At 39.5% G+C, this 13446-nt stretch overlaps 1 protein-coding gene across 4 annotated transcripts in view; it reads left to right on the top strand.

Annotated features, from left to right (window-relative positions):
- ADAMTSL3 (ADAMTS like 3) overlaps positions 1–13446 on the top strand; it is a 793440-nt gene that overhangs the window by 754014 nt on the left and 25980 nt on the right. For all 4 annotated transcript variants that reach the window (XM_077263637.1, XM_077263634.1, XM_077263636.1 and 1 more), the window contains exons 24-28: positions 9–191; positions 1286–1402; positions 2930–3142; positions 9557–9740; positions 9832–10036. In XM_077263637.1, the coding sequence (XP_077119752.1) occupies positions 9–191; positions 1286–1402; positions 2930–3142; positions 9557–9740; positions 9832–10036 (902 nt within the window). The remainder of the gene's footprint in view (positions 1–8; positions 192–1285; positions 1403–2929; positions 3143–9556; positions 9741–9831; positions 10037–13446) is intronic.

The raw sequence follows: 13446 nt of genomic DNA, 5'->3' as shown, positions 1-13446 counted from the left end.
CTAATTAGGTTCACCGTTTCCAAAACTAAATTGGCTGAAGAAAGACTTCCCAATGCCAAATAACTCATTTGTGCTTGCAAACGGTTCTCTCCTGCTGACAAACATCACAGAGGAAAGTGAAGGAACATACATGTGCATTGCAACAAATGTTCTTGGAAAAACAGTAGCAATGTCTGCTCTGCACTTATCTGGTTCGTATCAATCTCTAACTGCATTCTTTGGTCATGAGCTATCGTGCCGTGAAGTTTTATAATCCTATCAGTTTTTATGGCATTCCTGAGAAATAATAGCTGTAGCAAAATGTTGTGCCTTTATTTTCGAAAACCCTAATTTTAATGAAAAAAGGCAGCTTTGGACTCTTTTGGAAATTGTAACCTTTAGTCCAGCATGTGGTTTGAGATGACGTCTGTCTGGAGTCGCTTCCAGCTCATTATCCTGGTATTGTACTGGTATTGTACTGCTCTTTACATGTGCAAGGTAATGAAATGGAAATGCTTACCAACACCTTTAATGTTTAAGGTCAACTTTTTCTTTTGAGATCGCACATCCTAAGCAAAATTTAGCAAATTCACTCTTTTGACAATACCTCTCTGATTAACCCTTGAAATTAGCTTTTTTGGAGATGCTGTAACAGAGTCAATCCAGATGCATGAAGAAGAAGCATTGCTAAATTGAGTTCAAGATTATAGCTACAAAAAAGCCAGAAAGGGAGTCACAAGCCTTGGTCTAAGGATAGACAATCTTTAATAAAATGGCTTTCATAAGCAATTTTCTTTAGGCTAGGTAGGTCTTCTAAATTGAATGCAGTACTGCGTGCTTACCACTAGAGAGTGCTCCAGCACACAGAACAGCGGACCGTCCAGTAGAGGGAGCGCCAACACTGGAAACAGACGGAAAAAAATTGCCACCGAGAGGAGCAGAGTCACTCAGGGTGCTGGGACTGTCGGAAATGGAAACATTCTGCCCTATGTGTACATACTGCTTACACTGGATTTTCCGCAGAAAAAGCAACTCTTGAAAACATTTTTTAGGATAATCTTGTGTTCATTGCTCAGGAGCAAAGATATTCTGATCGCATAGTGGCTAAAGGAGGCTCCATCAAAAGCCATTTATAGACCTGTATAGAGCGCCGGACGTTTTTATTAGCGGTCACAGATTTTAATCTGTAGTTCAGCATGTAGTCATATAAAAATACATAGATAGTGAACGTGAAAATTTTTGCATTTGATTTAGAGAACAAATGGAATTATGATTTGCTAAACCAATATGAATATTAATATTATAGGTAAGAAAATGTCTGGTGCTACAGAGGAACAGACTCGAAAAGCCAAAAGACGTGTTCTAATGGCATCAACAGTTGGAACCAGCACTGTGGTGAAGCTCGGTGACCTCTTACGTATTGGTAAATCTTCTTTTACTGTATGATATAAATTGTATTGTATGAACTACTATATAAGAGTCAAGTTTTAGATACATTTACGTGCTAATGTGGGTGCGTTTTCATGTTTCTAACCAGTAAAACACAAATTTCATAGAAAGTCTAAAAATTAGGTTGCAATTGTATTTGACGTCTGTATTCAATTCACACGTTATATAATCCTTGCAAAAATTTCCACAATTGATAATTTGCTCCATATATCTAAATATTTGCAGATGTATGTAATATATTTTAAGCCACAGAAATTTCAACTAATTTCACATGCACACATTTTTTTCAGAAAACATATTTTCCTGACAATTTTATTACATTTTTTTTTTACATTTCTTGGTCAAAAATACCATGCTACAAAATAAAACGCAGTACATACAATTAGTTGTAGTTTGTGACAATTGGCTGGGGTTTTCAGATGGGTTGTCTGGGTGCATGGTAAGCTAATGGTAGGCCTAAATGCAAGATTGAGATGAAAATAAGAATAGCTGCATTACTGACCAATTTACCGCATAAAAACCGATTCTCACCCGCCAGTACTTGGTGACATGGCTGCAGATGATGACCAGAGCAGCACTAGACTCAGTGGTCATGCCATAGTAGACAGGTTGAGACCGCTATCCCCAGTGATTGGCTGCAGAGGTCACAAAATGTAAATATGACTTAAGAAGAGAGCAGGAGAGAGGCAACACTGAATAAGCAATTGGTAGGAGTTGCTAATACGTTTATTTTCATGGTGATCACGCCTTTGGGTTAACTTGTTGGACAACAACTTTAGAAACAGAGGCATTAAAAAAACATTATAATAAGCCAACCTTCTCTCAGTTATCTCAATTAAGAGTGAGTGGTCACCACTGGTTTTCTTTCATTGAGTAGAAAAATATCAGCACTGTATGGTTCCACTATCAAAGCCTGTACAGTAATTTTCAAACAACGCCCCATCATGCAAAATTAGCTGTTAATGTGACATAACTAGTAGAGCCGAACTGCAGAAACACACCTGTATAGCAAAGAAGTAGCATCACAAATGGGCAGATTTTGGTGATTGACCCATTTGCACCAAAATGTTTGACTTTTGTGCTTTTCTGACCACTTTTCAAAAGTGCTGAGAAGTTTGTGGGGTTTAAAGACAGCACCTTCTATGACACCACAAATTCTCTGTAATATGTTGATAGACATACCAACTCATACAGTAGCTAGTGTACATTTCCTTTTCTGGTGCAGCAGGCATACACCAACTTTACTAAGGAGTGGGTCACTTACACTAGTTAAGATGGGCGTATGTCATATCTCCAGCAAAATCCACCCTATAGATTTAGTTATGGATTTGTAGTGTATTTTATCACTATTTCCATTGAAAAACTTTCTGCTACATATGAACTTGACCTTAAAATATGTTAAGAACTGATGTTAAATACATTATAACTGGACCAGGTATAAAAAATGATACTGTGTAACACAATCCCATAATGTCAAATAATACTGCTGGTTTTCCTGCAGGTTGTCCAGTGCAGACAAGCCACCAAAATACAATTCATTGGTTCCTAAGAAAACAACCAATAGAAGAAATTAAGGACTTGAAATATCGTGTTTTGGTTTCTGGACGGGTTCTAGAAATAAACCCCTTGTCTGAGCAGAATACTGGAGAGTTCAGCTGCTGGACGTCAAATGATTCAAGGACAGTGTCAGCCTGGGTGACCGTCTCTTTAGAAGGTGAAGTTTTATAGACATTGGAAATTTACACCAGATACCTTTTATTCTGATAAAAAGGCACAATGTGGTAGAAAATTATTATCAGCCATAGTCAGGAGGTCTCAGTGCAGGACTGGGGTACCAAGGGCCCACTGCTAGCATGGGCTGTCAGGGCAAACTGTTCAGCTACATGAAAATATTACCTTATCCTCAGTCAAAAATGTACCTATCTTCTATATAATAATAAACAGGCTAGTAGTTGGCTAAATGAGTGATAAGATTCTCTTTCTGTGTTTACATAGTGTGGCAACGATTGCTCATCTATAAGTTGTTAAACTGTAAAGCACTGCGGAATATGTTGGCGCTATATAAATAAAGAATAATATTACTATTATTATTATTATTAAGTGAGGTGGGACCAACTTCTGCAAAGCGTCCCATCAGGAGATTCACCTGTCGCCCCGTGGGCCAGTCCCAGCCTGGGAAGACTTCACTGCTGCTTCAGCCTCCACACCCACTCATTATCAGTGATGTACAATTATGTCCACAGATGCCAACAAATGTAAGAGCCATATATGTATTGACAGGGCAGAGGTTTACCTAAGGGGCTGGTGCTGGGTGGTGGGAGATCATGAATAGGCCATGGTTTTAATGTAATAGGGCTAACATAAAAAATGAATATCTGCCCTTGGTGAAGAAAAGCCTAACTACAATTCTGGCTCACTGGTTGGCAATGAGATTCCGAGAATGTTTTCAAATTTTAAAGTTAAATTGCAGTGGAGCTGGAAGGCAAGTGCATTAAATCTGGCTTAACTCAACATTTTACCACTTGCCAAAGGGTGGATTATTGAAGGTTTAATTTTGTACTCAATCCTTCAGGTCTGCTTTTGCTTCCATGGTGAGGAAAATACTTTTAATTCCATGGACCTTTAAGTGTAATCTAAGTCAGTGCACGCTGGAGTAAGAGTTCAAGTCATCCACCATGAGAACAATTCACTCTGCCTCCCTCAGAGAACAAAGTGCTAACTACATTTAACTGACATTTAACTACACTAACTGACGTTTGGTTTTACATTTATCATGGCCAGAGGTTTTACTGGTTTCTGTATCGATCTGTTCCAATTAGTAATAATAAACTACCAGCATATTCTGCCATGCATATGTTTCTTGCTAAAACATTATCAACCTGATTCTTGCAAGTTCTTGATTGCATAAATGACTTGGACTAATTAGTACAGAAATAGAAAAAAATATGCATTGAAAAGAAAATATTGGAAAACAATGAATTAAGAATGGCTTCATGACTTGCAGTAATGAGGCTGTGGATACAGCTGGGAGCTATCATTTGTTGCTGGTTATTGTAGAAAAATCTGGCTCTTTTTACAATGTCATAAAAACTCTGTGCTATTTTATATTGAAGTGTCGAAAAAAGGATGGACACATCACGGTCAGCCTTAGCCAGCATGCTACCCATGGTTAGATCAACCCTGTGCCTTGACACAGTGCACACAGCAACATACAATTCCTATAACTAATGCAGTATAACTGAAAATAAACATAAAATTATTTACAAAATTGTTTAACATGTATCACACAATGAAAGAAGATGATATTGCAGTGGAAGAGGATAAACCCGAACATAAATTCATAATTATTAACATGGTCCAAAGACAAACTCCATTAAGAAAGATGGCTTCCCAGCTGCCTTGAGATCATTAACAAGTTCCCCCCATGTAGTTTTAGGCTGACCTCTCATGTTCCTCATGATCAATGATACCCCATGAGGTGAGATTTTGCATGGTGCCCCAGATCGATGTCGATTGACAGTCATTTTATAGTTCTTCCATTTTCTTATTATTGCACCAACAGTTGTCTCCTTCTTACCCAGCGTCTTACTTATGGTTTTGTAGCCCATTACAGCTTTGTGCAGGTCTATGATCTTGTCCCTGACATCCTTATAAAGCTCTTTGGTCTTGCCCATGAGTCTGATGGATTAATTGAGTCTGTGGACAGGAGTCTTTTATAAAGGTGACTATGTAAGACAGCTGTTTTTATTGCAGGTAATAAGTTGATTAGGAGCGTCTAACTGGTCTGTAGGAACCAGAACTCTTAATGGTTGGTAGGGGATTAAATACTTATTTCTCACTACAAAATGCAAATAAATTTATATAATTTATACAATGTGATTTTCTGAATTTTATTTTTCATATTCTATCTCTCAATGTTAAAATTAACCTACCCTTAAAATTATATATAATATATATATAATTATATAATTTTTGTGGACAGCTAACATGTGGGTGGGAGGCTGTCCACCATATCTCCACCCCACTGTGTGATTTAGGATATGAATAGTCAGCCTTCCGAGGCATTCAGTGTTCAGTAGGCCTGGAGAGAGGAACTCCAGTGCTCTGTGTCTTGATAAGGAAAGCTGAACCATTGTATGTTGATTTTATTTCCTGAGTGGTCGGGACTGTGCTGTATGTTATGTTTTATTTTCCCTTAGACCAGAAAGGCCTTGTTTATTTTTGCTAACTCTGCACTGAGTTATGCAGCACCCTTAAAAAACCAGTGAGAGATTTAAAGAGACAGCGTTCCTGTGCCTACCTCAGTGTGCAGCCTTTTCCCTTCTACCCAGCTAATTCTTCTCTTTTCCATTAGGTCTGTGACATCTCGTGATTATAAACAGACTAGCTGAATCCTTCTAAGCGCTATGTATAAACAGCAAGTCTATTTTTCACACATGAGTCATCATTAAAACTACAATTCTACAACACAACAGAAACTCTGATTTCATTCATTTCAGTGTCCACGTGACTGTCACAGCTTCATAACTGCCAGTCACAATTGCACTGATGAATGCATGGTCATGTAAGTAATGTAGCATACTTGTTTGATCATGCCTTCACAGGAGCCTTTACAAAATGGTACCTGGGGCCAGCTTTCTCCATGCTATGTGCTCAAAGTCTCAGCTCAAGAGCAAACAGTGGCATTTAAAAGTTTGGACACCCCTGGTCAAAATTACTGTTATTGTGAACAGCTAAGCAAGTTGTAGATGAAATGATCTCTAATAGGCCTAAAGATGACATATTTCCTTTGTATTTTAGGCAAATATATATATATACACTCACCGGCCACTTTATTAGGTACACCATGCTAGTAACGGGTTGGACCCCCTTTTGCCTTCAGAACTGCCTCAATTCTTCGTGGCATAGATTCAACAAGGTGCTGGAAGCATTCCTCAGAGATTTTGGTCCATATTGACATGATGGCATCACACAGTTGCCGCAGATTTGTCGGCTGCACATCCCAAAGATGCTCCATACAAGGCAGGATGGATCCATGCTTTCATGTTGTTTACGCCAAATTCTGACCCTACCATCCGAATGTCGCAGCAGAAATCGAGACTCATCAGACCAAGCAACGTTTTTCCAATCTTCTACTGTCCAATTTCGATGAGCTTGTGCAAATTGTAGCCTCAGTTTCCTGTTCTTAGCTGAAAGGAGTGGTACCCGGTGTGGTCTTCTGCTGCTGTAGCCCATCTGCCTCAAAGTTCGACGCACTGTGCGTTCAGAGATGCTCTTAGGCCTACCTTGGTTGTAACGGGTGGCGATTTGAGTCACTGTTGCCTTTCTATCAGCTCGAACCAGTCTGCCCATTCTCCTCTGACCTCTGGCATCAACAAGGCATTTCCGCCCACAGAACTGCCGCTCACTGGATTTTTTTTCTTTTTCGGACCATTCTCTGTAAACCCTAGAGATGGTTGTGCGTGAAAATCCCAGTAGATCAGCAGTTTCTGAAATACTCAGACCAGCCCTTCTGGCACCAACAACCATGCCACGTTCAAAGGCACTCAAATCACCTTTCTTCCCCATACTGATGCTCGGTTTGAACTGCAGGAGATTGTCTTGACCATGTCTACATGCCTAAATGCACTGAGTTGCCGCCATGTGATTGGCTGATTAGAAATTAAGTGTTAACAAGAAGTTGGACAGGTGTACCTAATAAAGTGGCCAGTGAGTGTATATTATAATGTTTTACATTTTTACATTACAAAAAGAAAAATGGGCTGATGCAAAAGGTTGGGCACCCTTGGCGATTTGTGTGCTCAGATTAATTTCCTTTTTGTTATGTAAAAAATGATAATATATATATATATATATATATATATATTTTTTTTTATTTTTTTTTGCCTAAAATACAAAAGAAATTTGTCATCTTTAACTTTAGGCCTTTTAGAGATGGTTTCAACTTCATTTCATTTGTTCACAATAATAGTAATTTTGACTAGGGATGCACAAACTTTCACATGTCACCGTACCTGATCATCACTGGTGTTATACACTGAGAAACACATGCACCAGGTTGGTGCCAATGTAAAGAGACAGTGCAATAAAATACACTACACGCATAACATAACAAACCTCTCTCAGCACAGTGCTGCTGATAACGTAGTTACAGTACTGTATAACTGAGCATTACAATACCTTCTTCCCTGAAGACAAGCATATCAACTTTACTGAATGCTATTGTTCCATGCCTTAACTCCTGGTAAATTTTACACGTGTTAACTCCTTACCGACCTCCGCAATACTACTACGGCGGAGGTCAGATCCCCTGCTTTGATGCGGGTTCTGGCGGTGAGTCCGCATCAAAGCCGGGACATGTCAGCTGTTTTGAACAGCTGACATGTGCCCGCAATAGTGGCGGGTGGAATCGCGATCCACCCACCACTATTAACTAGTTAAATGCCACTGTCAAACGCTGACAGCGGCATTTAACTACCGCTTCCAGCCATCGGGCCGGAAATGAGCGCATCGCCGGCCCCGTCACATGATCGGGAGTCAGCGATGCATTGGCATGACAACCTGAGGTCTCCTTGAGACCTCTATGGTTGTTGATGTCGGATTACTATGAGCGCCACCCTGTGGTCGGCGCTCATAGCAATGCAGTAAATCTACTACATAGGGGCGATCTGATGATCACTCCTATGTAGCAGTGCCGATCGAGTTGTGCCAGCTTCTAGCCTCCCATGGAAGCTATTGAAGCATGGCAAAAGTAAAAAAAATGTTTTAAAAAATATGAAAAAAAAAAAAAAAAATATGAAAGTTTAAATCACCCCCCTTTCGCCCCATTCAAAATAAAACAATAAGAAAAAAATGAAGTCTACACATATTTGGTATCACCGTGTTCAGAATCACCCGAACTATCAATTAAAAAAAATCGCTAAATGGCGTAGCGAGAAAAAAAATTGAAACGCCAGAATTATGTTTTTTTGGTTGCTATGAAATTGCATTAAAATGTAATAACGGGCGATCAAAAGAACGTATCTGCACCAAAATGGTATCATTAAAAACGTCAGCTCGGCATGCAAATAATAAGCCCTCACCCAACCCCAGATCACGAAAAATGGAGACGCTACGAGTATCGGAGAATTGCGCAATATTTTTTTTTTATAGCAAGGTTTGGATTTTTTTTTTTACCACTTAGATAAAACACAACCTAGACATGTTTGGTGTCTGTGAACCCGTAATAACCTGGGGAATCAAAATGGCAGGTTAGTTTTAGCATTTAGTGAACCTAGCAAAAAAGCCAAACAAAAAACAAGTGTGGGATTGCACTTTTTTTGCAATTTCATCGCACTTGGAATTTTTTTCCCGGTTTCTAGTACACGACATGCTAAAACCAATGATGTCGTTCAAAAGTACAACTTGTCCCGCAAAAAAAACAAGTCCTCACATGGCCATATTGACAGAAAAATAAAAAATGTATGGCTCTAGGAAGTAGGGGAGCGAAAAACGAAAACGCAAAACTGAAAAAGGGCAAGGTCTCGAAGGGGTTAAAATAGTAAAAAAAATCAAAGGCATAGAAACTTAAAGGGGTATTCCGATTGTAAGAAGTTATCCCCTATTGGAATAAGTGCCAACTACTAGACCAGTTGGGGTCTAATTGATGAATTTGACTTTTATTGCTATTAGAATAGAGTAGGAGTGTGACTGCCCGATAGCCACTCCACTACTCTGCTTTCTAAGGCAATCCCATAGAGACTGAATGGAGCGTGTGACGAGCATGTGCAATCCTGCTCCATTCTAATAGGATTAGGTTCAGCTGATCACTGGGGTCCTAGCGGGCGGTCTCCCACCAATGTAAATGTTAACAGTTGTAGGGCTGCAGAGTATTTTTCATTCTTCCCATTTGTCCTACAGCATCAGTAAACAGATCACAGGCTGCTGTTTCGGGAAACCTGCATTCTGCAGCGAGCCGCCCACAGCCTGTGCTCTCCTACCACCAATATTACAGGTTGTTATAGAGTGCACCGTCACATATTGTGGTAATGTAATCAATGCCATCTGCAAATCAGAAGACACAATGTCACTCTCTGTTTCATTTTATGGCACAAGTACATTTTATAATAAAAGCTTTTGTTTGCCACAGTGTACAGGCTGGAATATGGTGAATGGAGTCCTTGCTCAGCGCCTTGTGGGAACATGGGATCTCAGTTACAAACACAACATTGTATAACCAGGGAAGGACACAGGGTGAACGTTTCTTTGTGTGAACATCTTGAACCATTGCTGGACCGTTCTCAGCCATGTAACATACAAGACTGCCCTGCCAGGTAAGGCAGATCGGGTAACGGAGAAATGAAAGCCGCGTCAATCTGTAGAGTTTCTCTTTTACAGTATGTGACGTATATTATCCATTCCTAGATGGGCCACAGGTTCCTGGTCTGAATGCTCTGCCTCCTGTGGCACTGGATACCAGCAGAGACTGGTTGGCTGCCAACAGATCACGTCAGACGGTCGTGTAAAGGTGCTGCCTTTAAATTCTTGTGGATTTACTGATCGACCAGCCACACGCAAGCCATGTTCTGTTGATACTTGTGCGGATTGGATTCCCCAGGCATGGGGGCAGGTAAATATGAGTGTGATCCAATAATCTGTAAAGATATCAGAGGTAGCAATCTCATCCTGAGCCTAGTGTCTGATACTGTCAAAGTACGACAAAGATGATCCATGAGACGATTCTATGTTGGCGTTGAAAGTATTACTCACCAGAAAAATCCACAAATCTCTGTAAGGCCTCATTCACACATCTGTGTTTGTCATGTGTGTTCTATCCATTTTTTTCACAGATAGAACAAGTTCCCATTATAATCTATGGGGCTGTTCAGAGGTCCATGTTTTTTCACAGATCGTGTGTCCGTGAAAAACTCACGCAGGCATGTCCAGTATTACGGATGAAAACAGCCAATGCAAGTCTATGGGTCCGTGAAAAACACGTACAGCACAAAGATGGCATCTGTGTACAGTCAATATGCTGTTCGCATTTAAAATGGCAAATAATAGGAAAAGATTTGTAATTTATTGATTTAACCATCCATGAAAATTGCTGATGGTAAAAATGGACGTATGGACCATACTTTGACCACACACTGATCTAAAACACTGACACGGGTACCATTTTTTTATGTATGTGTTCAAACACGGATGTGTGAACGAGGCCTAATAGAAGGACCCCAAATAGGAATGACCTTTACGTGTAAATTTACATTTGCACCACATATATTTGGGTTCTCATAGACCCATCAACAATATGTATCCAAAATTTTCCACTTTTTTCAGCAGGTCCTACATGGCACCTTACTAGCCGATAATCTTAGATGTTTTTCCCATGTGGACAATGATTATATATTAAAATCTATCACCTTTGTACATATCGCCCTAATGAAAACATCCCAGTAATATTGCTTATTCACACCTTGCAGAAAGTGGCACTTTCAGGAGAACATACAGCCGGAGCTGAAAGTATGTAGACACTATGCAATTCAGCTTGTTGTGTATGTGGAAATGTTCTCTATAAAAGTTTGATTCTAGTAATTTTTTTATTATAGTCATTTTCTAGAGGGAGCTGAACCAAAACAAACATTGGCGTGTAACCGTGTTAAACCCCCTTTGGCAGAGATAGTGTAATGAGTAAGAGCGCTTGGCTTCTGTCATGCACCTCTTGTCGGAGGATGATTGGACATAATTAAAATACACAGCCCTAAGCTTTGAGCAGAAGCACCGCAGATGTGTGTAGAAAACCAATAACCATTATTAAACTCCACCGAAACATTAGTCTTTATGAGAAAATTCATCAGTGGAATAAGGCCTTGTTGTCGGCCAAATTGCAGAATTTAACACTTTCACTGGCAAGAAGCTGGAAATGTAGATTTTGATTTTTAATTAAAAATGTTACCACTCGGAAACTAGTATTTTACCTCACCAGAGCCAACTTTTTTCCACGTCTGTAAAGATTGTCACAAGTTACACTTTACTTCGGCCATGTAATGTATAAAATGAAAGGTAATTAATCCACTATGGAGCTCTCATGTCATGTCTGCTGTAATTAATACTTATATTACCCATCAAATATCAATTCTGGAGCATCTCCTAATCACTGAAATCTGCACCATGCTGCGTTCTTAATCATGGAACTGTATGAGTTCAAGTGTTCTGGCGCTTTGCCCGACTCTTCCCACTTGCCCTGTAGCGGTGGCAAGTGGGGCTCATATTTGTGGGGTTGATGTCACCTGTGTATTGTCCGGTGACATCAAGCCCACGGATTAGTAATGGAGAGGCGTCTATAAGATACCTATCCATTACTTATCCTATAGTTGTATGGTAAATAAAGACACAGCCAGAATAAAGTATTTTATTAGAAGTAAAACAAAACACAGTTTTCCGTTTTTATTTTAAAAAAATCAACAAATACAGTTATACTCCCTTCATCGCTTATATTTAGAATGGAATACCCTTTTAAAAGCTTCCTGCCACCAGATCAAAAGTGTAAATTTGTTATCCTATTTTATTGGAGAGATATTGGCCTTTCTGCTCGCCTTTATCAATAGGTTGTTGCTCACAGGATTTTCTGGGGATATGTCTTTAGGCATGATTGCTCTGAGGGGAATGACTATTAAAGCTGGCATATTGGACTGTAGGGTGAATATTTTAAAAGAAAAAATATATAAAGGAGAGTAATTGAAATAATATAAAAGTAAAAACTGGCCACTTTTAATCTGCTGACAAGTCCTTTTTAAATCTGCAAGGTACCGATTAATTACTATTATAGACAACTATTGTAAAGCTAGCCATGTATGAAAGTTATCATGCATATCAATATATGCAGTATGTACAGTACTGTGCAAAAGTTTTAGGCAGGTGTTGAACATGCTGCAAGGTAAGAATGCCTTCAAAAATATAAGTGTTTAAAGCAGTTGTCGAGATTTGAGGCAACTTTTGAATCCTGACAAATTGAGCGAAGCTGAGCACATCTGGTCGGAATGTGGCCGGAAGTATGTATAGTGTATACTTGTGGTCACATGATCGCCTGCTCCTGCCGTTGGCACAAGAGAATCTTGACAGCGCATGGTGAGGATTCAATAGTCTTCAGTTGCATAAAGTGACTGCAGACTTTCATCACAAGCCTGGACATCCCATTAAATGAATTACTTTTATCAATTAGCAAAATGCAAAGTGAATGAACAAAAGAGAAATCTAAGTCAAATCAATATGCGATGTGCCTACTCTTTGCCTTCAAAAAGGGCATCACTTCTTCTAGGTACACTTGTACCCAGTATTTCAAGGAACTTGCAGAGAGGTTGCTCCAAACACATCGGAGAACTAATCACAGATCTTCTGTGGATTCAGACTTCCAAAAATCTTTCTGTCTCTTCATGTAATACTATATGGACTTGGTGTTGAGATCAGGGCTCTATTGGGGCCGTATCATCACTGTCAGTACTCCTTGTTCTTCTTTACACTGAAGATAGTTATTAATGACATTGGCTTTATGTTTGGGGTTATTGTCCTGATTCAGAAGAAATTTGGAGTTAATTGGACACCTCCCTTATGTTATGGCATGTTGGATAAATATCTGCCTCTATTTCTCAGCATTAATCTTGAACAAATCCCCCTATCCATTTGCTAAAATGTACCCCAAACTTGCGAGGATAATCCACCATATTTCGCTGTTGCCTACAGACACTCATTATTGTACTGAGCTCTAGTCCTTTGGTGAACAAACTGCCTTCTGTTACAGCTACATATTTCAAATGTTGATGCATCTAGAACACCTGATGATATTTCTCTTCACACCAGTTCCTGTGTTTCCAGACAAAGTTGTGTTGCTTGGTCTAGTGTCCATGTTGATGGTATAGCTTTTTGGCCGCAGTTTTTCCATGAATACCACTTTTGGTCAGACTTCTCCAAACAGTAGATGGGTGTAGCTAGGTCTCACTGGTTGCTGCCAGTTCTAAGCTGATGGCACTGCTGGACATCTTT

The sequence above is a fragment of the Ranitomeya variabilis genome, chromosome 5, assembly GCF_051348905.1.
Source record: "Ranitomeya variabilis isolate aRanVar5 chromosome 5, aRanVar5.hap1, whole genome shotgun sequence".
NCBI lineage: Eukaryota > Metazoa > Chordata > Amphibia > Anura > Dendrobatidae > Ranitomeya > Ranitomeya variabilis.
The sequence above is the reverse complement of the archived record's forward strand: the minus strand, read 5'-3'. Positions and strand labels throughout refer to the sequence as shown.